This window comes from Erythranthe guttata, chromosome 6 (genome assembly GCF_056151865.1).
Source record: "Erythranthe guttata isolate IM_541 chromosome 6, IM_541, whole genome shotgun sequence".
In the NCBI taxonomy this organism is placed as follows: Eukaryota; Viridiplantae; Streptophyta; class Magnoliopsida; order Lamiales; family Phrymaceae; genus Erythranthe; species Erythranthe guttata.
The window spans coordinates 17,468,848-17,492,832 of record NC_142538.1 but is presented as its reverse complement, the minus strand read 5'-3'; the positions used below and the strand labels follow the sequence as shown (position 1 = coordinate 17,492,832).

The 23,985-nt window shown below is 36.3% G+C and overlaps 4 protein-coding genes across 4 annotated transcripts; 2 read left to right on the top strand and 2 right to left on the bottom strand.

Moving 5' to 3' along the window:
- The first annotated feature begins 4,800 nt into the window (after window positions 1–4,800).
- Window positions 4,801–9,308, top strand: FAS1 (chromatin assembly factor-1 (FASCIATA1) (FAS1)). Its single transcript, XM_088820039.1, has 12 exons — window positions 4,801–5,596; window positions 5,877–5,976; window positions 6,071–6,218; window positions 6,439–6,562; window positions 6,696–7,057; window positions 7,157–7,444; window positions 7,595–7,676; window positions 7,761–7,904; window positions 7,989–8,402; window positions 8,492–8,629; window positions 8,710–8,755; window positions 8,920–9,308. Exons 1-12 carry the CDS (start codon window positions 5,099–5,101, stop codon window positions 9,069–9,071), a joined length of 2,496 nt encoding a protein of 831 aa, XP_088676165.1. The 5' UTR covers window positions 4,801–5,098; the 3' UTR covers window positions 9,072–9,308.
- Window positions 9,309–11,089: 1,781 nt separating this feature from the next.
- LOC105955628 (stearoyl-[acyl-carrier-protein] 9-desaturase, chloroplastic) lies at window positions 11,090–14,175 on the top strand. The gene is made up of 3 exons (XM_012979392.2): window positions 11,090–11,580; window positions 12,792–13,290; window positions 13,438–14,175. The coding sequence occupies exons 1-3, from the start codon at window positions 11,474–11,476 to the stop codon at window positions 13,996–13,998; spliced, it is 1,167 nt and encodes a 388-aa protein (XP_012834846.1). The 5' UTR covers window positions 11,090–11,473; the 3' UTR covers window positions 13,999–14,175.
- A 280-nt stretch (window positions 14,176–14,455) lies between these two features.
- Window positions 14,456–15,323, bottom strand: LOC105955629 (uncharacterized). Its single transcript, XM_012979393.2, has one exon. The coding sequence runs from the start codon at window positions 15,177–15,179 to the stop codon at window positions 14,610–14,612; it is 570 nt and encodes a 189-aa protein (XP_012834847.2). The 5' UTR covers window positions 15,180–15,323; the 3' UTR covers window positions 14,456–14,609.
- Window positions 15,324–15,943: 620 nt separating this feature from the next.
- On the bottom strand, window positions 15,944–23,504 carry SYN4 (sister chromatid cohesion 1 protein 4). The gene is made up of 15 exons (XM_012979394.2): window positions 22,721–23,504; window positions 21,789–22,050; window positions 21,347–21,444; window positions 21,179–21,222; window positions 20,940–20,986; window positions 20,567–20,654; window positions 19,665–20,463; window positions 19,172–19,558; window positions 18,932–19,073; window positions 18,702–18,838; window positions 17,432–18,363; window positions 17,206–17,239; window positions 16,931–17,042; window positions 16,424–16,553; window positions 15,944–16,326 (listed from the first exon to the last, which is right to left on the bottom strand). The coding sequence occupies exons 1-15, from the start codon at window positions 22,842–22,844 to the stop codon at window positions 16,228–16,230; spliced, it is 3,435 nt and encodes a 1,144-aa protein (XP_012834848.2). The 5' UTR covers window positions 22,845–23,504; the 3' UTR covers window positions 15,944–16,227.
- Between the last annotated feature and the right edge of the window lie 481 nt (window positions 23,505–23,985).

Sequence of the window (23,985 nt, the reverse complement as noted above, 5' to 3'; positions counted from 1 at the left end):
TTTTACAAACCTTACAATTAAACCCCTAAGGCCTCGTTTGGTTTGTTTGATAAAGGGTGATTGATTAATTAGTCCAACTCAATCACATGTTTGGTTTGCTTGACTAAGGCCCATGATTGATGACGGGCCCAGTTCTTAATCCCTTATTTGAGGGATAAATTATCCACCCAATATTGGGAGTATTGTCCAATTGAGAAGCAGCTTTGTTCAAGTGGCATATTTTGTGGACACTTTTAACCCTCCAGAATTAATTGAATCTCAAAATATCTATTTTTTTCCCACCAACCCACTAAAAGCAAATCCCCATTTCCACCATTTTCTTTGTTTCCAGCAGGTGAGCCTTCCACAGCGAAGAACACACGCTTCCGAGGTTTACTTAATTAATTATTTCTTAATACTTTACATACCTGAATCGCGATCTACAGTTTCTTAGGAAAATATTGCAAATCACTAATTTCCTTTTTTTTTCCCTTAGATTTGCCGCAGGGGTTTCTTTCCGCACCGAAGAACACACCCTTCATCGAAGACTACCTGAGGTAAATGATTTTATTTATTTTTGTACCTGGGCATTACATTCTTGATTCACCATCTATATACCATGTTCTGAATTTTGGAATCGAACATTTAGTAGAGTTCCTCCAACTGTCGGTGCTCCCTCTGCAGCCGGTAAATAGGTGAGGTGAATCTTCTCTGACCCATCGATAATTTTTAAATATTTTTTAAAATAAATATATACGGTGTTGTAGACCTACGAGTTCTGTAATTTATTGTACTTCATACATGATTTAGCTTTGTTATTGACTCAGTTATTGCACTTTCGTACAGTTTTTGTTTGAGATGGATATTAGAGAAGAGCATGAAGAAATCTTGTTGGTTTTGGAAGAAATAATTTGCATATCCAAGTATTTCCTTATGGCATGTTATGGGGCTTATCGTAAGTTGAAAGAACGTCGCGCAATTCGTAATCGTATTGCGTTTCCTATAGTTTGAATGTTCAAGTGCCCGATCAATTAGAGAAAATTAATAGGCTCATTCATGGTTCCGAAGTTTATTGTTTTGACAATTTGCGTATGTCTAGAAATGTATTTGCCCGTCTTTGTTTTCTTGTTCAAAATTTTGGTGGCTTAGTTGATACACGCCATGTCAAAGTTAATGAACAATTGGCCATGTTCTTGCATATATTGGGACATCACACAAAAAATAGGATTGTAGGGTATAATTTCAACAGATCCGGGTACACAGTTAGTAAGCACTTCAATCGTGTTCTGAGTGCTATAATTAAGCTATATCCCTTGTTCATTGTGAAGCCAAAACCTATTGACGAGGGCTGTACAGACGTTCAGTGGAAAGTGTTCAAGGTAATAAACACATTTTCTAAATTTAATATATGTATGTAAAGTAATTTGCAAAGCAACTATTATGAAAACTATCGTTTTGAATGTGTAGGGATGTTTGGGAGCATTAGATGGTACTTATGTCAAAGTTAGGGTTGCCCAAGAAGATAAAGCGCGGTATAGAAATCGAAAGGGAGATATCTCGGTAAACGTGGTAGGTGTGTGCGATGCAAGTATGTGTTTTAGTTATGTTTTGACTGGATGGGAGGGTTCTGCGGCTGATAGTAGAGTCCTTCGAGATGCCGTTTGTAGACCGAATGGTTTGATAATCCCCGACGGTATTGCATATTCCTTCAACTTTTACAATTTTGATTCCACATATATGTGCCTTGAAATGATTTTTATTGTGTTGGGATTTACAGGAAATTACTATCTTTGCGACAATGGATACACAAATGGACAGGGTTTTTTAGCCCCGTATAGAGGTGTGAGGTATCACTTGGATGAATGGGATGGTAATAATGCGCCTCGAAATTATAAGGAATTTTTCAATATGAAGCATGCGAAACAAGACTTCCACCCATCCACAATCCCACTAATGATCCTGAACTTAGATTTATTGAAAGTGTAGAAACTTCACAACAATGGGTGTCGTGGAGGGACGATATTGCGAGAGCCATGTACGATGAGTGGAGCAGACGATAGTTTTAGTTAATTTTACTAATTTGCTACAAAGACTCGTAATCCTCCTCCTCATCTATCTTTGTTGCAGGCTTGTAATCTCGTAGCAAGTACGTCCACATCTCACTGTCTTTCGAATCATCGCGGTCACTTGATATGTTGATGAGATCAACATACGGATTTGGTGGCGCAATATCTGGCTCAACAGATGAGTTCTCCTTGTAGATATCCTCGGATGAAGAATCAACAACAATGAGGTCGTCACTCTTCCAGCCAAATGTATGTTTCTCGCTGAAGATGAACGACAGTTTCTTCCACTCAGCGTCACCCCATGGCTTGTATGCACAACCTATCTTGAACCGCTATGAAAAAATAAAAAGTCAAATATATTCTAATATTGAAAAACAGTTTAATATACATAAATTTAAAAAAATTAAAATAAATAAAAACCAGATTACTTACATAAATGATGTACTCCCAAGTCGACTCTTTTGCAATCACGAAATTGATTTCCTCATCGTACTCAACACCCGATAAAGAGATGATGGCCTTAAACGTCCGATACCTCATTTCCATGAACTTCAACTTCTGTTCACACTTCTCGTAGGTAAATGTTGTTCCAAATTCCTTGTTGATGATACTTAAACCACGTAGGATAGTAGCACTGTTTTTTGTACCCCACCAGAAGTTGCCCTTCTTTGCATCTTCGACCACAACTTCCATAAAACGTCGATCAACACGCCAAGTCCATTCTTCATCGTAGAAGAACGCATCTTGATGAAATTTCGGAAGCGGAGCCATTTACAACGAACGATAAAAGACTGTAATTTAAAGTAAAAAAAAACTGCTGGTGTTCTTTCATGAAGAGTTGGGCTCTATTTATAATAGAAGTTTAATGAGTAGTAGGTTTACTACACTTAATGCAGGACCAGGTGAAATGATTAACATTCTCCTTGGAAACGTATGAAATTTAATACTTATTATCTGCTTGTACACATAAATGGGTAAAATAAAATACACTTAATGCAGCCGGAGGTGAAATAAAGTGGAATGATTAACCTTCTCCTTGGAAATGTAAAACAACAAGAAAGAAATTTAAAACTTTTTATTTCACCTTATACGCATAAATGAGATTAAATTACTACACTTAAATGCAGGCAAAAGAGAAATGATTAATATTCTCCATGAAAACGTATAAAAGCAAGAAATGTATTCAAAATTCTCACCTTATACGCATAAATGGGGAAAATTTGTTGTTTCCCAACTACATAGCATTAATTATGTATCAGAAAAAAAAAAAAAAAATCAATTTGACATGACAAGTCTAATTTAATTTATAATAAACAACAATAAAAATGAATATAGACTAAATCCATGTTCATCTGCTCAAATTAATACTTCAAAAAAATGGAGGGGCTGCAATTTACAAAATAAAATATAAACAATTGTGAAACAACATCATGCAATTAATTAAAAACGATCTGTTCTTTTAATTTGCATACACACCACACCACCTATGACATAGTCATCATGATAAACATTAAGAACAACATAACAATTATAGAAATCCAAGCAAATAGCTTAATTGATTTTACTTTATTTTTATACAATAGTACCTGGCCTTCTAAAGTAGATATCTCTTGTTCGTATCCATTAATCTTTGCCAACAACCCAAAAATTACCTCAATAGACGTCGGCTCGCGAGTGGAATCGTCACACCATTTGAAGAAGTTACAACGATATTCCTATAAAAACCAATTTCACCACAATAAAATTAAACCCAGTATACTTATTAAACCAAGATTAATGAAAAATGACTAATAAAAAAAATGCAGGCACAAACTATTTGAATTAAATAATTTCAATTATAAGAACTTGCCTTTGTCAAGGAACAACAATAAAAAAGTCTTCCTGGGTTTTTTTCCGTCCTCGACGTTTTTGTTGTTGTTTCCAGACCGCAATGACAACGGAAAATTGACCCATAATAATTTGGATTAGACGCCACACTGTGATTCGAACTGCTGCTTGCCCGATTACGCACATTATTGGAACTCGAACTCATCCTGTCAAAAGATTTCATGAGCATTGTAATAAACGTTCAGATTGACGAATGTAAAATGCATTATCCTATACAAAAATAAATTTAATTTACCTAATTCGGATCCAAGGTTTCTCTGTTGCAGGGGTTGAAGGAAGAAAACCCTAGATTCAACCGTAGTGGAATTGGGGGCGTCTTTCGGTTTTTTATTTAATTAAATCTTACAACTCTATTTTTAAGGGTGTATTGGTATTCGGGGTTTTTTTAAGGGTGTTTTCGTATTTTACCAAACAATTTCAGTAAACAAATTAAATATTATGATTTTAAACTAAAAATCAATCACCCAAACCAAACACGAAATAACTTGGATTTGAAAAGGTTTGAACATTACAATCCTTTGACTATTTATCAATCCTTACAATCCCATAACCTAAACCAAACGAGGCCTAAGGGTATTTTGGTCACTACAAAATGGATAATTTCATGGAATCTATCTAATTCCGTTATTGTTAGCTATGTGAGGGTAAATTTGCTAGACGTAGAATACCCAAGGAGAGTGCTCGTAATTATGCAAACATAGAGGGTTGTTTCGTAATTATAACAAAATTAAATAATTGCACGTAGTCGGCACGTGTGTAGAATTGAAACTCGGAGTTGCCGAAGTGGCCGGACAGATGTTCCAAATTTAAGCGCCAAAAAATGAAAAATAAAATTTATTCCATTTTTGGAGCCAACTTTTTCCCTCTCACAGGCGGGAGAATTATATTCTTGATTACTAAAATTAAATCACATAAAATTAAAGCTCTAGTTCCGAGGAGGGTTTTCTCTTTCAATCGGTGCATTTCTTCCTTTCATTTTTTCATCAAACCCTCGATTTCTTTCGAAGAAAATCGTTTTTTGAAATAATCTGCAGATTAGTATTGAATTTTTTTTTGAAATTCATCTGGAAATTTTGGAAACCCAAGTGATTTTCGGATCTAGGGTTTGTCATTTTCCCGGTGAAAAAAGTTCAGAAATTGCGGAAATTGATTCATTGCATGCATTAATGGCGGAAGTTGAACCGACGATAATTGACGGCGGCGACGGGAGGAAGCCCATGGCCGACGGGCCGGGCCAGAAGAAGAGGCAACTGAAGAGGAAAAGAGTGGAGCCATGTTTATCATCCACACCAAGCCCGGAAGAAAAAACCGCGAAAATTACCGATTTCCGTAGCGAAATCGACAGCCTTGTTCGATTCTGCAAAGACTTAGTCCGGGAAAATAGAGGGGTATTGTTGGAAAATGTGGAGGGAGTTGGGGTTTCTTCTGGTTCATTGAATGGTGTGATTGCGTGTTTGATGGAAGAGAGTGATCTTTCTCTGTCGAAGATTGTCGACGAGATTTTCGAGAAAGTTAGGGGTAAATTTGGAAATAGTGACGGCGTTACGAAAGCTAGTGTGAAGAGTAGTGTGCTTTTAATTGGGCAGAGGTTGTGCTATGGTGTGAGTGAGGCCGATGCCGATGTTTTGGAGGATGAAGCTCCGTGTGCTCTTTGGTGTTGGGAGGTATGAATTTTCATCCGGTTAATTCGTTTCTAAATTCAAATGCAAATGCAAATGCTGATGTTTTGAAATGAGTTGAGTTAGTTTCTTGATTTAGCAGCAATCGTTATAGACAGCGTATTGTATGATATGCCGTGTTCACTTTCGTTTCTTTAGTGCTCCGTTTGTCGTGTTTATTGAATTATGTCGTTCGATACGTGTCTTATTTATCATTTATCGAATTGAATTATGTCGTTCGATAATGGTAGGTTGTCTTACTGAATACTGTTTTGATATGTTTAAGACGAGAGATTTGAAGATGATGCCGAAACTAACGCGTTCGTCTCTGAAAGTCCGGCGCACTTGTCGGAAAAAGATCCAAGAGAGGATTACGGCTCTTTTGGGTAAGTACTGATTCGTCTGCTTTATAGCTGTTGACGCGATTTCGCATTGCCTGCTGGTATTTAATCTAGTACTCGCAATTTTTGAATATTTCAGCGATGATAAATGCACTGGAAAAGGCGGAGAATCATCCCAATTGTCTGCAAGAATTGATGAAAGCTTCGGAAAAGCTCAACAAAGTTTTAAACGAGGCGGATATCCGGTTGTTAGTGGAGAACATGTCACATAAAAGTGGTGCTGAAGTGTATGTACAGTAGAACCTCGATAAACTAATATTCGATAAATTAATAACCTCGCTTAAATAATAATTTATTTCGATCCCGGGCTCGATGAAAACATATTAAATTATTAGTTCGATAATTTAAATTTTGCTTAATTAATAGAATTTCGCTAGTCCCGACTGCATTAATTTATATCTTGATTACTATTGAACCATTGTCTTAACCATAATTTATTGGTTAAAGGGCCGAGAAGGAAGCAAAGAGGGACGAGAGACTACTAATCAAACAAATGGAGAAGTCCAAACGAGAAATGGAGAAAGAGAGGAAGAAGATCGATCGGGAACTTCAGAAGGAAAAATTGCAAAGTGTATGTTCTGTTTTCAATCTTTTTTTTTCGGTCGTGAATATATCCCGTTTTTTTTTTCCTATTTAAATTGATTCTGTAATATTAATAGTATCTGTTGCATGTATTATAACTTGAGTTTTCAAAATCCTTGCAGGAAAAAGAGCTAAAGCGGTTGCATGACGAGGCAGAGAAAGAAGAGCGAAGGCGTGAGAAAGAAGAAAACGATATGCAGAAACATTTGAAAAGGCAGCAAGAAGAAGCAGAGAAAGATAAAAAACGCAAAGAAAAAGAAGAAGCCGAGTTAAGAAAACAGCTCGCCCTCCAAAAACAAGCTTCGCTTATGGAACGCTTTCTGAAGAAAACCAAACCTACTTCATCTTCTCCAAATGACACTTCGATGAAAAAATCCGAGTCATCATCTCCCAATATACCCGAAGGAACATCCGAGTCGGTTACTCAAGCCATGGATTCTGTACTGGCCAAAAATGATGGAGTCGAAGCTGAAGATATATGGAAGTTCGTCTCTTCCACCTTCTCCCTTTTCCCTATTTTCGTGTTTTCTTTTCAGAAGGTCCTGAATTTATCCTTTTGTTTGTTTGTTTGTTCCTTTTTCAGTTCTCACTTAAATTCTTGGCGATGCATTGGGCGTTCGATACAGTCAAACAGGAAAATGCATTGGGGCATACGTAAGAACCCGAAGACTGAACTGGTCAAGGAAATCAAGCTTACTACAAACAAAGAACTGACTTCTGATGGTGACTTAAACATGGAGGGGTCGTCTCAAACGAACAATGTTAATAGTCCTCTTCCTTGTGATGATAAGACGAGAATTCGAGTTAAGAAGCTGTTGCAGTTTGATAAGAGTCATCGGCCTGCATTTTATGGTGTTTGGCCCAAGAAAAGGTCGGCCCCGTTACTGAATTTAATGTATATGTATATATATATATATATATATATATATATATATATATATATATATATATATATATATATATTGTGTATTATGAGAAGAATGACTAATGATTAATGCATGCATTTTGCTATTTTTTTCAGTCAAGTTGTTGGTGGACGAAACCCCTTTGTTAAGGACTCGGAGATAGATTACGATATTGATAGCGATGAGGAGTGGGAAGAGGTATATTTTAGTGCTGTTGTAGTAGTATTATTCTTGTTTATTGTAATGATTAATTCACAATTAATATATTTTCGGTTTAAACAGGATGAACCTGGTGAAAGCCTATCGGATTGCGAGAAAGATAACGAAGATGAAAGTATGGAAGGGTGTTTAAAGGATGACGAAGAAGACGAAGATGAAAGTGAAGATGGATTCTTTGTTCCCGACGGATATCTCTCGGAAAACGAGGTATTTAACGCGCTTATATATTCTACAATTCTCCTCGGGATTTTATTATCGTTGCTTCAAAATTTATTGTATTTCGGTACGCAGGGAGTGAAGGTTGATGAAATGGAATGTGACGACGAAGTGGTTGAGGAAGTGAGAAATCTGCCTAATTCCGAAGAGAAAGTGCAGAGTCAAGAGTTATGTACATTGTACAGACAACAGAAATATCTGAATAATTTGACCGAACACGCACTTAAAAAGAACCAGCCGTTGATCGTATTGAATCTTGCGCACGAAAAAACCTCACTTTTATCAGCTGAAGAGCTGACTGGGACAGACAAGATTGAACGAACATTCTTGCAAACTCTTTCTATTCGCCCTATGCCTGGTTTTTCAGACATAGAAATATCTGTTTGTAATGACGTGGTCGACGAGGATAAAGAAGCTTCCTCTAACAAGGCAAGTACAACGCCTATTGCTTCTGGTGCTGCTTTGCTGGATTCTGATATGCCCCAGATTGTAAGTAATTCATTTTCTAATCGACTATTCTCTCGACCCGTATGCAAGTTTAGTATTTTCCGATATTTATTTTTGAATAAATTTTACAGATATCAGTCATTCAGTCGTGCCCTCATGGCATTGGGAAAATAGAGAAGTCGCTGTTTAGTAAGTTTCCAACTGTTCGAAAATCCCAGTTAAAGAGTAAAGTGCGTGAAATATCTGACTTCTCCGAAAATCGTTGGCAGGTGATAGAGCTTATCTCAAATACGACATATTTTGTACCTTTCCGATTGCTCAAACCTTTATTGCTTTACTTCGTTTTCAGGTTAAGAAAGAAATTCTGAGCAAGTACGGCCTTTCTATATCACCAGGTATTGATTTGATTGCTTTTAGACAATGTAAGGTTCAACTTTCTTTAGGCAGATTTTATACCAGCTGATGTAAAAATTCCAATTTTTTCCACCAACCATAATCGGATTTACTCGATTAAACCGATTCTTGAAAAGATTCCAATTTTTTCATTGGTGTATTACAGAGAAGAGTTGTGGAAAGACGAAGAGCATTGCCTCGTTCTTGAAAAGATGCCTGCCTCCATCGGTGGCCAATACAAACTCGAGCGAAAAATCTCCACAATCTTCGAAGAAAGCTGCTTCCGTAGTCGAACAACAGAAGAACAATTTGTGTTAATGTTTTTGATCATCGTACTGCACATGTAACTAATCATTTGATGTTTTTTTTTGGTCTGAACAAGATATGGTGGTGGGCTTATGAAAGATAAGTTTTTCTTTAATGCTATATGTAAGCAAATGTGTAGTGGTAAGGATTTATTGGAATATTTTGGCTATCAAGGAAAATAACTAGTAGAAATGTCTGGAATGCCCTTTGTTTTTTTATGAAAAATGGTTCGAAATTCGAATTGTGATATATCATCAAACTCTATTCAGGTTTATTCTATGCTACATCGGGTGAAATATATTAGGTATATCTTTATAAATGCAATTACGGTCTCCCCTCTAAGTTATGGTCAAACTATGAAAACTTCCCTTTGTTTTAGTAATTATAATTTCCCTTCAACTATGTATTATTTTACAAAAAGACCCCTCCAGAGGTAAATTTATGGATGTTAATTTGGTAAAACCGACACCAAAATTTCATATCGTCTACCGAACAAAATATACAAATTGGTTTGGTAAATAATCGAATACATAAATTTTATATAAAAATATTTTAAAGAAGGGGGCGGTTGTAATTATCTAAATAAGAGAGGTTTTTTCGTAATTTAGTCATACCCCAGGGGTGTGGTTGTAATTTGTCCTTATTTATAATTTATATACACGCGACCCCCATATTGGTGTGTGTAGATCAATTGTAAAAAATCACGCGGTATAGTCTCATCTAGTGTGGTATAGAAATAACCATGTATCTAATAGAGCATTTAGACTTGGATTGTGATATTCTATGCCAAACAACCTAAGACAAGTGTGGGAGATGTAGTTTTCTATCTTAGTTCTTAATTAAATTGCAACTTGTCCAATACAAGTTTCTTGCTTAGTCCAACCATATATAAGTTGGGTAATAGTCCTATTTATGAATCTAGCTAGAGCTAAATAACCTAACCGATTTTATTAACAATTTAATGATTTTAAAATCCTTTTTAAAAAGAAAAAAGAAATAGAAAAAATAAAGCAAAAGAGAAAAAATCAAGAGGTTTTAGCTCGTAAATCCATTTTGACTGGTTTCATATACTAGACAGTCTTTAATAGTATACTTTGGATACTGCACTTTCTCCCTTTAAGTTTCACTTATGTTTAGCTCGTTAATGCATGCGAAATGTGTGGAATGCCCTTTACTTATATTATTATTATTATTATTATTATTATTATTATTATTATTATTATTATTATTATTATTATTATTATTATTATTATTATTATTATTATTATTATTATTATTATTATTATTATTATTATTATTATTATTATTATTATTATTATTATTATTATTATTATTATTATTATTATTATTATTATTATTATTATTATTATTCATAAATACACTTATTTTCCGCTTAAAAAATACCTCTATTGCTCGTAAAGACGCCTTCTGACCGGACACGTTTTCAATATTATTTATTTCCCTCAAAATACTTTTCAGTATTGTTTATTTCGCCGAAGCACATTTTCCAGAAACGTGTACGCACTAGCGTATTCAGACGGCAACAACTTTATATTCGAAACCGCTGTAAGTCACAACGTTCTGAATTCCCACGAGATAAATCGACGACGAGAAAAGACCGGAGGACCAATGAAGAAGAAAGAGGAGAAAGATAAGAAGTTTCGACAAATCCTATTACAGTTCAGAGCTATTGCGTACCATATTTTGAAGGTTCTTAATTATTTCATATGAATAGCTTTTCTTAATTGTTGCGTACCATATTTTGAAAGTTCTTAATTATTTCTTATGAATAGCAAATCGATGGAAATGTATCAACACTTATAGAAGTCTAGGTGATTTGAATAATTCATGTTGTTTTTAGGAACATTGATGCTATTTTTGTAAATTTAAATTTCACAACCAATTATTTCAATGTTATGTAATTAAATTTTTTAATACAAATTTAATTATCACATATTTAAATTTTTATAAAATTTTTACAATGCTACTACTTCCTTCAAAAGTACAACCAAAAACTCACATCATATGGTAAGAATAAGAATATTCCCTCCACGCATCAAGGTATTGTACCTTGCTGGAAGCGCCGAGCCCCCCCCTAAATTCAAGAATCATAGAAACCATCGCCCCCCACCCCCACCCCCTTCAGAAATTGTCCAAGTGGCTATATCTCAAAAACCTGTTGTACCCATCAAAACCATGGGCATTATTCACTGATTTTGCTCTCTGTTTCTTGATTTTTCTCTCTCTCCACTGCCGTATTTAAGTGCGTTTCTCTCTCTTCACCCTTCACTCCTCTCTCTCTCTCTCTCTCTCTCTCTATCTCGTTTCGTCTCAAACAGCAACACTTCCCCACCAGTTTCAGGCTTTGCGCACAACCTGTTTGATAAAATTCCCCAATCAAACCAATAAAAGAAATGGCACTCAAGATTAGCTTCCTTCCCTACAAGATCCCTTCTTTTCCTGGTTCTCAGGACAGATCTCACAGAGTTTCCATGGCTTCAACTCTTCGTTCTCCCCCAACGTGAGTTTCCCTTTTCAATTCTTTCAGATTTTTTTTTTCATTAATATTTTCTTGATGATTAATGGTTTAATGGGCATGATAAATTAAATTTAAAATATGGTCCTTCTTTCATTTCTTGATGATTGAAATTTGTGAATTTGTGAGTCATTTGAATGCTAAAAACCTAGTTGCATGGTCTGAATCTCAAGCAACATTGTTTTCTTGTTCTTTCATATGCTTATATGCATTAATTATGTTAATTATTTGCATATGTTCATGCTGTTTTCAGCTAAAAAAAAACCCTTGATTTAATTGATGCATGCACAAATTTATTTAATTTATTATGTCTGTGTGTGTTTTTTTACTAGCCACAAAGATGTTACTTGGTGTAGATCTAAGCACGGGTGGCTTATTATTATTTTAATGATGTTATAATATAGTATGAGATCTTTCCTCAGTGGTTCTGACTGTTTCTTGGCTTCATCTAAGTTATGTTTTTTATTTTATTTTATTTTATATTAAAATAAAATATGCATTTTTCGATTGCGGTGAAGCAGCAGCTATGTGGACTTGTTTGACACATTGATGTAATTTAATCAAGAATTGCTGTAATTCAAATAATATAACAAATAAAATTTTGATGAATATTAGGTGGAATCTTTCGTAATGAGACACCTATTTGTTTTTTTCTTTTCTATTAATAGACAATTAAGTTGGTTAGAATCATTTTGTTTTACAGTGCCTTAAATCATCCTTCATTCAGCAATTTTGTACCTATTTCATCGAATTTTTCTTTCTTTCTTTTTTTTTGCTTTTTTCGGTTCAGTACATAAGGTAGTGGTGGTGGTTAGTATATTTTGTCATGTTTCTTGCCTTTTTTTTTTTTTTTTTTTATCTGGAAGTAGTGCATGTTTCTTGCTTGAATTAAGACCATAGTGTACTATGACCTTGTCATGAGTCATGTCATTATTTCTTCAGTACATTAAAATCCTAACCAACCTACAAATAAATGTCGAAAAACGCGTTTAGCTAATTGCACAAATGTTGTTTTCTATTCGGAAAAAAGAATTACCATAATGTAAAATCGGGGTTCTATTCCATTTCGGAACCACTGCAAGGAAATAGGAATCACTGCCTAAAAAGACATTCTTGATTATGACATCTTTAACCTCAAATCAATCAAGAAAATTTATCACTTTATCTCTAACAACCTCGATTTTCTCCAAACGCAGTGAAAACATCAAGAAACCCTTCACCCCACCACGAGAAGTGCACGTACAAGTCACCCACTCAATGCCGCCAGAGAAGCGGGAAATCTTCGACTCCCTCCACAATTGGGCAGAAGAGAATATTCTTATCCATCTCAAGCCAGTTGAAAAATGCTGGCAGCCAACCGACTTTCTGCCGGACCCCGCATCAGATGGGTTTCACGACCAAGTGGAGGAGCTCCGAGAGAGATGCAGAGAAATACCTGATGAATATTTTGTGGTTTTGGTGGGAGATATGATAACCGAAGAAGCTCTGCCGACTTATCAGACTATGATAAATACGCTCGATGGAGTCAGAGATGAAACTGGTGCTAGTCTTACTCCGTGGGCGATTTGGAATCGAGCTTGGACCGCTGAAGAGAATAGGCATGGGGATCTTTTGAATAAGTATCTTTATCTTTCGGGGAGAGTTGATATGAGGCAGATCGAGAAAACTATACAGTACCTCATTGGTTCGGGGATGGTAAGTTTTTTTTTTTAATAATAATTTTGAATCTTTATTTTTTATCTCTGGATATGTTCTTATCAACTTAATACAGTATTATGATTTGTTTCTAACTTCTTTCTCATCCGTACACGTATCTAAAAAAATAAAAAATAAATGAAACAGGATCCTCGTACAGAAAACAACCCATACCTCGGATTCATCTACACCTCCTTCCAAGAAAGAGCGACCTTCGTCTCCCACGGCAACACCGCCAGGCATGCAAAGACACACGGTGACTCGAAACTCGCGCAGATATGCGGCACGATCGCAGCGGACGAAAAACGCCACGAAACAGCCTACACGAAAATCGTGGAGAAGCTGTTCGAGACCGACCCAGACGGGACCGTTTTGTCCCTGGCTGATATGATGAGGAAGAAAATATCTATGCCAGCTCATCTAATGTACGACGGCGTAGATGATAATTTGTTTGAGCATTTTTCTGCTGTGGCACAGAGGCTGGGAGTTTATACAGCTAAGGACTATGCGGATATCTTGGAGTTTTTGGTGGGGAGATGGGAGGTGGAGAAGCTGACTGGACTTTCCGGCGAGGGGAATAAGGCGCAGGATTATGTTTGTGGTTTGCCAGCTAGGATTCGGAGGTTGGAGGAGCGGGCCCATGCAAGGGCCAAGGAGGTGGCCCCCGTTCCTTGCAGCTGGATTTTCGGTAGAGAAATCAAGATTTGATGAGTTAGTGTACTAACTAATAAGAAGGTATCTCTTTGGTTAGTTGAGAAATTTGATCTGTGTTCCTATGTTGTAATAATGTAGGTTTTGCTTGTGTTTTTTTAGTTTCTTGATGTGAACTTGAAAACTCCTTTTTGTTTTGCATCTATTGTGATTGTGGTGTTTATGTTTGTACTATTTGCTTGTTAGATTGATCTTACTCTTTAAAGCTATATATATAATTCTACAGTTAAAATAACTGGAGCTCAAAAATGGTAAAATGGGAGAATATTCTACCTATGTTACATAGACACGGGTCACGGGACAGTGAAGTATCTGAAGGGTGTCCGCGCGTTTTGCGTTCGAAATGCTTCCGACACGCGGATACTCCACCAAATTGCCGTGTCTATGTAACAAAGTATTCTACTAAATGTGACACAGACGCTTAAGAAGATTCATAGTTGATGGATGGTCGTAATTTACCTTAAATAATTTTGGATTAATCCTTCCACGATAAAGAATATATCCTCACATTACAAATGAATAAAATAAAACAATATCGATATACATTAAAAAAGAATTCCAATACAAATTTCAAAATTTCCAAAAAATTAAATAAATATTTAGAATTATTAGACCTGAACAGGCCAGGGCAAAGTCTTCAAATCATCTTCATCCTGAACTCTGCCACTCTTCATTCCATAACTATTGTTATTTCCATTATTGCCCCTCTTTTCCACGTAAGCATAATAGTTCAAAAAGAAAGCCAACGTCAGCACCACCCACTCGAGGCAGAATATCACGACGCAAAGTCCGCCGGCGAGCTTCAGTATCACGACGCCGTCTTCCAGCCTTACGTACGATTTCAGGTGTCCCAAAAAGTCGGAAGGTCCTGTGAAGATTAATACGGAGACGGAGCCCTGGAAGATGGCGGTCAGGACGGTGGCCACCATGTGTGCGCCGTAGAACTTGGAGCCCCCGCCGCGGGAGGCAGCGGCGCAGCCGGAGACGGCGCCGGCGATGGTGATGATGTGGAGGAGGACGAGTAGGGAGCCGATGAGAGAGGGGATGAGGCGGAGGGAGAGGGTTAGGAAGATGCAGCTTGAGGCGGCGCCGAGGAGGAGGTAGTTCGTTAGTAGGAAGACCTTGTGTGTGCGTGTCGACTCGCCGTCGCCGGAGCTAGTGCCGATCGACAACCCCATTTCGAGAGAGAGAGAGAGAGAGAGAGAGAGAGAGAGAGAGAGAGAGAGAGAGAGAGAGAGAGAGAGAGAGAGAGAGAGAGAGAGAGAGAGAGAGAGAGAGAGAGAGAGAGAGAGAGAGAGAGAGAGAGAGAGAGAGATGTTAATTGTGTGAAAATGGGGGAGATGGTTTTGGGATATATATAGTGGTGGCGGAGGGTCTCTGCTAACGGTCATATTTGGCAAATTCGACCGTTGAGTTGAAATTGAAACAGAAAAGGAGCAAAAGTGCAACGGGCAAATATTATATTGAAATATCAAATTGCCAGATTTTCATTTATTGGTTTCTCTTAAAATATTATTATATTTTTTAATCTAAAAATTCAAAATTCTCTTTTATTTTATTATTTTATCTAATTCCACTCAAGGAACATTGGGATTACAGAGAAACATTTATAAATTAATACACTTGAAACCGGTAGAATTATACTAATTTAACGAAATATTAAATTATCAAACTAATAATTTAATACATTTTTATCAAGTGGGGACGCTAGAGAAATTATTATTTAAACGAAGTTATTAATTTATCGAGTATCTGCTGTATTTCTTTTACACAAGTAAAAATTTACATATTTGAATTTCTCAAAAGCCAACCAAAATCCAAGAATATTCTTTGCAATCTAGTATATTCAGGCATAAAAAATAAAAAAACCCGACAAATTGAAAATGGACACGTAGGATAATTTCACCATTTACGAGAATCGGAAAAACAACAAAAGAACCAGTTTCGAATATGTAGAAATGAAATATATAATTTTAAATGCTCGATATATACATACAATTACACGTAGGATCTGCGATTATTACACTACAAATTTTTGTACCATAGCCAATCTACTACCACCAACTCCACAAGTTACCAGTTACACATATTACAAGTTATATAAGTTACAAACTCTACTTAATTCGTCGCCTATAAACTTCGATAGCATATTATATATTACCTGGAAAAAGAATTAAAAACCTAACTTCGCAAAAGAATACATCCCTGCTGCTTCCTCTCGGACATTCAGAAGTCGTATTTCATCATCCTCGAACGAGGTTTTATGGTGATGTCATCAAAGGGTGTCTGCTGCTCTACATGAATGTGGTCTCTTGTTTTAAGAACCTGAAACATTTTTTTATAATAATGATTATAATTATTATTATTTTAAACGATTAAAGCATAATAATGGAATGATTTGAAGAGTTGGACAAAAAAATACCAGTGCTTCGAAAAACATTCTAGATGCTTCCTTGCGTGATTTACCGACTAGGAGATTCTCCATAGAAAGAGATTTCCTCCCTCGTTCTGCCTCTTTAACGAACAATGTCTGAAGATACTTAGAAACAGCCCTGCAGAAAAGACCGAAATAATCAGTTGTTCGTTTATTGCATCCAGCACCTCTGTATTTACTCTATAATTGTTAAACACGTCCTTGTATTATTAATATTAGCAAAACCCCCCTAGAACGCAATTTTTTTAGCAAACAATCCCCTAAAAACACTCACTATTTAGGGGGTTGGGTGGAAAAAAAAGGCCCTACCGAGGGGTTTTTGCTAATATTAATAACACGGGGACGAAGTTATCAAATTTGGCGCGACTCTCAAAGAATTACTAATGACCCTCACAAAAAGTTTATTGTGTGAAACTTCCAAAGAATGTTATGACTTCTTTAATAAATAAGTAAAATAATCTAAAAAAGAAAAGATATTAATGGAATAGAATATACCTTGTACGTGAAGACCAGCCAGTGGTGGAAGCGAATAGAGCCTCTTCATTATCGGGAATATTATCATCATCGGCTACTTCATTTAGGTCATCATCATCAACATTAAGAAACTCTGTAATCTCAAAGAGAAATTTGTCACGAAAGATCGAAAATTCCGAAAGATATAAAAATGAGAAGCATTCTAAATACAATATAAATTGGGCCTCAATAATTGTTTATGTATTTATGTCAACAGTATTGTCAAGAGTATGTAATTTGAAAGATGGAAAATAAACCTGTGTCGATTCCAGCAGCAGAATACTCCAAATCCTGTTTATGCAGGAAAAAAAGACAAAATTAAGTAACAACAACCTACACCACCTCTTCAACCTCGAAAAATGGCAGCTTTACGCCACCTCGAAAATCTTTATTATTTGGTACTAAAGATTTAAGTTATTTTTAATTTATCAAAATTCCATGCTAACCGAAAAATAGGTACGCGAAAACGAGTAAACAACTCACCTCTTGATTGTGCAGATCAAAACCATAGCCTTGATAAGCTTCTGTCTGTTCTTGATTTTCATCATTGTTCATAAAATCATCCTCGTTCAGACCACCTACTTGTGCTGGATATAATAAAGACGACACGTCTTGTTCAGACATAACATTATACATTTCATTGAGCTCCTTATTCTCCAACTCTCCATCTTTGGAATTTGATAATGGCTCAACATCATCCCTTACCACAGGCTCAGTCTCAACTGCAGCAGTAATAACATCACCATCCTTGTCTGTAAGTTCGTACGTATTGTCAAAATACATCGTCGTAGAATCCAACTCAGCAGAGGGCAGTTCCGTCTTTTCCTCGTTTAGAACAGCTGGCATATCGACATTCGCACAAGGGTTTGTCTCACTGGCCTCTCCAATAACCGAAGAATTAACCGGATCGTCATTTTCCGGCCTCGTTTCCTCTCCAGTTACATCCAACAAAAGCTCTTCCTGTGAAATTTCAGCCACCATATCACTGGTCGGTTTTATCTGTTCTTCACTCTTATTAATTACTACGTTCATCTCGTCAACTTCGTTCATAGGATTCTGATTCTGATTCTGATCAGCCACCTCACTATCTCTGTCTATTAAAAGCTCATTTGTTATCCTCACTCCACTTTCTAAATCCACACTCTCAACAATTTCAGTATTTTCGGAAGTTAAGTGTGGTTCAGTAGCAGTTGCGTGAGAATCTTCGTTCTGTACATCATGAGAAGTTAACACGGTTTCGTTTATGATTTCAGGGTGAACAACATCCTCGTCTTTTTCTGGAGGTACATTTTCAGAAGGTGGACTTGGTTCGGCCACAGTTTCGATAGGAGCAACAATTGGATCGCTCTTGCAGATTGTGATTCTACTTAAATCATGAGTTTGACTATGCAAGGATACCAATTCAATCGACATTCCTAAGAGAAAAAGGATAAGATCAATAGAGCGAGACAAGTAGGTGTCAAAAAACTACATGCCTTATCATTTCAAAGAATTCGAAGAAAGCTCAATGCATAGATTAGCACAATTCTACAAACAACTTATTTTACAAGAACGAGCTTATGTTACATTAATTCATCACTTGTGAAATTAGATGTCTTGAAAAATAAGCACACGAGTTAAATGATGCCAAAAAACATCACAAACAATAAAACCGAAAATAATATGCATCCCTCTAAAAGATAAATTTCAAAGTTTGGTAGTTGTATGGAAAATATATTCAAGAAAGAGTGGTGTCAACGGATTAACAACTCACCGGTAAATATTGGTTGAAGAAAAATTTCATCTTCCAAATATTGTCTCTGGATCACTGAGATTTCAGGGAGTGTACAAGGGGCTTTTTTTCTGACACGACGTATGTCTTCAGTGTTTGTCAGTTGCTGCCTTATCGAGCTATCAAGAAAAGAAAACATTTTAATGATAATAAAAGCCTCGGCCAAGGAAATTTTAAGAAATATAATTGTTAAAAGAAAAGGTATAACATACTCTCCATGTAAAACCATCATATCATCCATAAGCACTTTCCTTTTGGGAGCTCCAGTACGAGGAGCAGAACGTGTACGTTTCATAGACGTCACCTCAGAGAGACGAGGCGTCGGCTTCAATTTTAAAACCGAAGTTCTTCCAACTGAATCAATATTCAATTCAAATCAGAAAAAGCTTCGATGGAAGAACCATTAGACAGATTTCTAAACAAGTAAAAGAAAAAAACGTCTAATATAATACCTAGAATGGAGGACAATAAGTCATCATCATCAGGAACTGATTCAACTGTTCTTTTAAAACGAACCAGTCTCGAAGATTCAACCGAATTCAAACTCTGCTCCGTCAGAGTACTTTCAGTAAAACTACGTTTCTTGCCTGAAACTATTTTGCTCACAGAATCACCTTCATCAAATCCAGTAAATACTCCTGGTGTATTCTCTACTAACATGTTTATGTGTAAATCAGAAGGGCCTTCTGGTACCGACAACATCTTTTCAGGGGCAGCAGAATTATTTAGATTTTCCGCATGTGAATTTGCATTTTCGGGTTCGTCGGATACTGCATGAACATCTTCTTGTGATGTGTGCTCTTGTATTTGATTTTCCTTTGAAATTTCTTCTGGGTTATCTGTTGAGAAACGTGCTTTAGCTGATCAGACAAATATACACACAGAAAAAAAAAAAACATTTCCAACATGCAGTAGATTAACAAGTTTAAAGCTTGACAGACAAACCTAGCATTACCGTCGTCTCCCTTCCAGAAGTTGCTAAGACAGCAACATCAGATTCCACGTCAGCATCAGCTGACACAACAGACCCACAAATTATATCATGTTCTTCCACTTTGGAATTACATGCCCTGAGAAAAGGAGTTTCATTAGGTGCATCTTTTTCTAGTACACCAGGTTTCAACGAGCTCGAATCTATTATAGGTTCTTGAAAGACCAGAGTTTCAGCCTCCTCTGGAAAAGATGCATCTTGGTTTTTCGAAGATAAATTCAATGCATCTGGACATAATTGAGGATCACTTGCAACTTCCAAAATATCAGCAACTTCAACCCCAAGTAATCCTCTGTCTTTTTCTGCGACAGAAACATCGAGAGAGACGTTCTCATCTTTGTTGGCCTGTAAATCTTCCATGCATGGAATATCAGACGTGTCAATTGATTTATCAGCCAATTCCGAAGATGGGTTTTTAATTTGACCTAATAAATCAGAATCGGGCTCGTCTATTGAAACATGTTCCATTTTAGCTTCAATAGGAGATTGTGCCTGTCGTTCCAAAAGATTGACATCCTCGTACTCTTTGTTTAGCACCATAGGAATTGCATCAGAGTCTGTATTATCCTCATAAGTAGTATTTTTTGCACGTTCTGTCACGGTACATTCCATTGCACTATATTCCAATTCCATATGGTCATCACACGCTGAAACCTCTTTAATATTGGATAAGTTTGGTTCTTCAACTAGTCCAGGCGTACTTGGAGCCTGTGCATACTCCATTAGATCAGCATATTCATTAACACCAGCAACCTGCGTATTCAAGATTACAATATTCATTAAATAGATATATTGCAACAGTAATATAAAATGTGATCAAACATATTACTGGACAGTACTATTATGATGCAACTACCTTGTCTCCTGAATTGACAGTACTAGTTTCAGGGTGCTCGTCTTGCTCGAGAGGGGTCATTAATCCGGCAGAGGTTTGAGGAGAAGACCTGGAAAAAAAAACATAAGAGTGACAAATCAGCACAGATAATTTCAAGATTAAAACTTTAATAGCTAGAAGCAATCCGATTGATAATGTTCTTTATTTACACGTATCAATAAGTGAATCAGAAAAACGAACATCACACCCGACCAGAGAATTTAATGACCTAATGTAGCTACATATCTTGAGACAGGTTAAATTTATGATATATACACACACAAACGATTTGCATCACAATGAAATATGATTACTGTTAATATTCGAAGTATAGAAAGTTTAATGCGAGTGTTACCTCTCATTGTCATGCCCTACAGCGTCAACCTTGTCCAGAAATAATTCCTGTATTCAATTGATTAGTGACAAAAAAAAAACTAGTCAGTATTCTTTAGTACATAACAACATACAAAAATAAGTTTGTCGCTCTCTATTTCAGTTATGTAACACAATGGTAACAAGAGGGTCAGACTCTACAGCTTTGCAACATAAACGAAGAAAATAGAAGATAATGACATAATCAATCGAGTAAAATACCTCATCAAGGTCCAGACCAGAAGTGTCACCATCGCCAAATCTCTCTGGAGAACAGTACAGCAGCATTAGGAAAAAACGAATAAACTTACAAGCATCACATTACACATATGTAAGCAATAGAAGTTCCAAAAATCTTTCAATTTTTCAATAAATGAGAACAGCACTAACCATCAAGGCCAAACTTTGATGTGGAGTAACTGACGCTCGCCATGTTGTCTTGAAGGGTGATTTGCTCTCTCGAACTAATATGATGATCCACGAAGTTACTGCAGAATCAATAGTCGGGATGTCAGACAAATAAAATAGATTCATTCACTAGAAATATAACATATTGCACCATCTCTTCCAAACTTCCAATGTGAAAACATGTAAGAAAACACAAGCTAACTTATTTATGAGCATCAAGAGATTCCGGTAACCCTGTAAGATTACCTGGAAATAAACCGATTCTGGCATTGTGCACATATATATAACCAACAGATCTAAAGTCTAACAAGCCAACAAATATTTAAAGCCATTAAAAGATAACTAGCATTATAAAGTGCAAACAAAAAATTCAAGAAATAGGATATCTTTCTCAGGTAAGGTGTGACATAAATTTCATACTAACCCCTGATAAAGGTCATTGTCCGGCAGTTCAAAATCGTCGAGATCAAATGTTTCAGGCAAGGTGATAGAGTGATACGGTGCCTTCGATTCTTCTGGAGGTAAATCCACAGCAGCAGAGCGAAAAGCCTGCTTAACTTTGAGCAAAGCCTCACTGCAATCGTCGAAGAGGTAGTTCACCTTTCGATTATAGATTCTCACCACGCCGAGCAGAAGATGGCTGGACAACCTAAGTGCAATAGGCACATCAGGGGACAGAATCGAGTCTGTGCAAGAAAAACCAGATTAGTTTGAATAAGGCTAAAAAATATTCTTTATAGATGAGGAAAGTCCAAATGATTTAATCTTTATGGATAAAAACAGCATTAAATTCGATAAGTAATGGTGATGACAGCATCGCCAACTCAGCATGCAGAACATAAAAACGAACACCAATCTTTATGGATAAAAACAGCATTAAATTTGATAAGTAATGGTGATGACAGCATCGCCAACTCAGCATGCAGAACATGAAAACGAACACCAATTTTATTGTATAGGTTCATTTTTCACTGCAAAAATACTCCCTATCTCCACATTAAATCTAAGTATAAATCAACCTTCAAGCACGGGAAACTAGTAAATCTCAACTTTAATGAAGCCATAATTAATGCCTTTGAAGAAGTTCAATACTTGAAAGTAAAAGTTAATAACGGATCTTTTTTCCTTTTTTCTTCTGAAACTATGGATCTAGTAATGCTCTTAATGGTGTTACCATTAATGCATGCTCAGTAAAACTCAATCTAGTTAATAATAAAACATATTCTTCTCCAACCATACTGCATCAACGGTTATATACAAAAAGTAAGGCTTTGTACAACGGTTATATTATCAATTCAAGATAATAAGCATGAAAAAAACAAAAGGCATAAATAATTAGAAGAAATGTTTAATTACCTACAGACACTCCTATATCAGTATCAGCCACCTGATTCTTGCGTAGCTTCCGCTCTAAATGCGCAGCAATCCAAATGGTACCCAGCGGCCCCTTTTTAGCTAATATAAATTGCGAATAAAACATTTTTTTTCTAGTCCCCTCTTTCAAATTACCCACCCACAGCCAAATAACAAGAAAATTACTACAAATCAGTTGCTATATCCTTCACACTCAATTCTCCAGAAAAAACCCTAGAACGGAAAATTAAATTAAAAAAAAAAAAAAAACACGTTCGAAGTTTGATAAATTAATTTAAAAAAAAAAAACGAATCTTTTCACTTCAATCAGGACCCACGTGTGAAACCAAGCGAAACCCCCATTGATCTCCCATTTTCGAAAAAGACCCGAAAATCCAAAACCCTAGATTATGCATAAACAGCTACCAATCCACAACTGAACCACGAGCCCTAACAAATTAATGCTTTCCTCAAACACCCACAAACAATTAACCAACTGAAAATATTCAAATAAACCAGAACTAAGGCGAGAAAGCTTCAATTCCAGCTGAGATCGAAGCACAAACAACTGCGAACTGCTTGCTTGCTCCCAGACGCATACACACACAAATCGATCCGCACGTATAAAATTAGAGAGAGAGAGTGGTGTGGGGATGAGAGAGAAAGTGACAATTTGAGCGAATTGTGCGAGTGGAAGAAGAAAGAAAAAAAAAATTGATGGTGGAATTTGAGTTCTGTGTGGGCGAAGTTTTCTTACTCTTTGTTGTTTAAAAGGGAAAGCGCCTGTAGTTTTAGAACCTTTGGAAAGTCAATCGATCGTCTGAGGGAAATGGACGGCTGAGATTCGTTGTTGGATCAGCTTATGGACGGTTTGGATTGGAAGTGTGTGGATCAACTCTGATATCTGCTGACGTCATCTTTCACTTTATCATTTTGTTGAAAGTATTTTCCGTAAACTACATTTTCCTCCCCTATGTTATACCGTTTGCGCAAAAAAGCCCCATCAAACAAATAATAGTTAAACATCTATAGATTAATACTGCCGGAACTAGGGGTGAAAGTCGGATGGATCGGATCGGAATTAACCTTTTCGGAAAATTTCCAAAAAAATTCGGAAGTACAAAATCAATTCCAATTCCAATTCCAAAAATTTCGGAATCTAAAAATTCATTCCAATTCCAAAAGGCCCGGAAATTTCGGAATTTCGGAAAAAAATCGGAAATCACATAAGTATTTAAAATTTCAAAACTTAGCCGAAATTTTCTAAA

Excerpts from the sequence above, each read along its gene's own strand:
- LOC105955629 (XM_012979393.2), bottom strand. The coding sequence starts at position 15,179 with ATGGGGTTGTCGATCGGCACTAGCTCCGGCGACGGCGAGTCGACACGC.
- LOC105955628 (XM_012979392.2), top strand. The coding sequence starts at position 11,474 with ATGGCACTCAAGATTAGCTTCCTTCCCTACAAGATCCCTTCTTTTCCT. Across the intron at positions 11,581-12,791 it reads ACTCTTCGTTCTCCCCCAAC|TGAAAACATCAAGAAACCCT; the intron begins GTGAGTTTCCCT and ends CTCCAAACGCAG. Across the intron at positions 13,291-13,437 it reads ACCTCATTGGTTCGGGGATG|GATCCTCGTACAGAAAACAA; the intron begins GTAAGTTTTTTT and ends TAAATGAAACAG.
- SYN4 (XM_012979394.2), bottom strand. The coding sequence starts at position 22,844 with ATGTTTTATTCGCAATTTATATTAGCTAAAAAGGGGCCGCTGGGTACC. Across the intron at positions 19,559-19,664 it reads GGAGACGACGGTAATGCTAG|ATAACCCAGAAGAAATTTCA; the intron begins GTTTGTCTGTCA and ends GTTTCTCAACAG. Across the intron at positions 18,364-18,701 it reads TCTTCAACCAATATTTACCG|GAATGTCGATTGAATTGGTA; the intron begins GTGAGTTGTTAA and ends TTTTTCTCTTAG.
- FAS1 (XM_088820039.1), top strand. The coding sequence starts at position 5,099 with ATGGCGGAAGTTGAACCGACGATAATTGACGGCGGCGACGGGAGGAAG. Across the intron at positions 7,445-7,594 it reads GGTGTTTGGCCCAAGAAAAG|TCAAGTTGTTGGTGGACGAA; the intron begins GTCGGCCCCGTT and ends TATTTTTTTCAG. Across the intron at positions 8,756-8,919 it reads CGGCCTTTCTATATCACCAG|AGAAGAGTTGTGGAAAGACG; the intron begins GTATTGATTTGA and ends GGTGTATTACAG.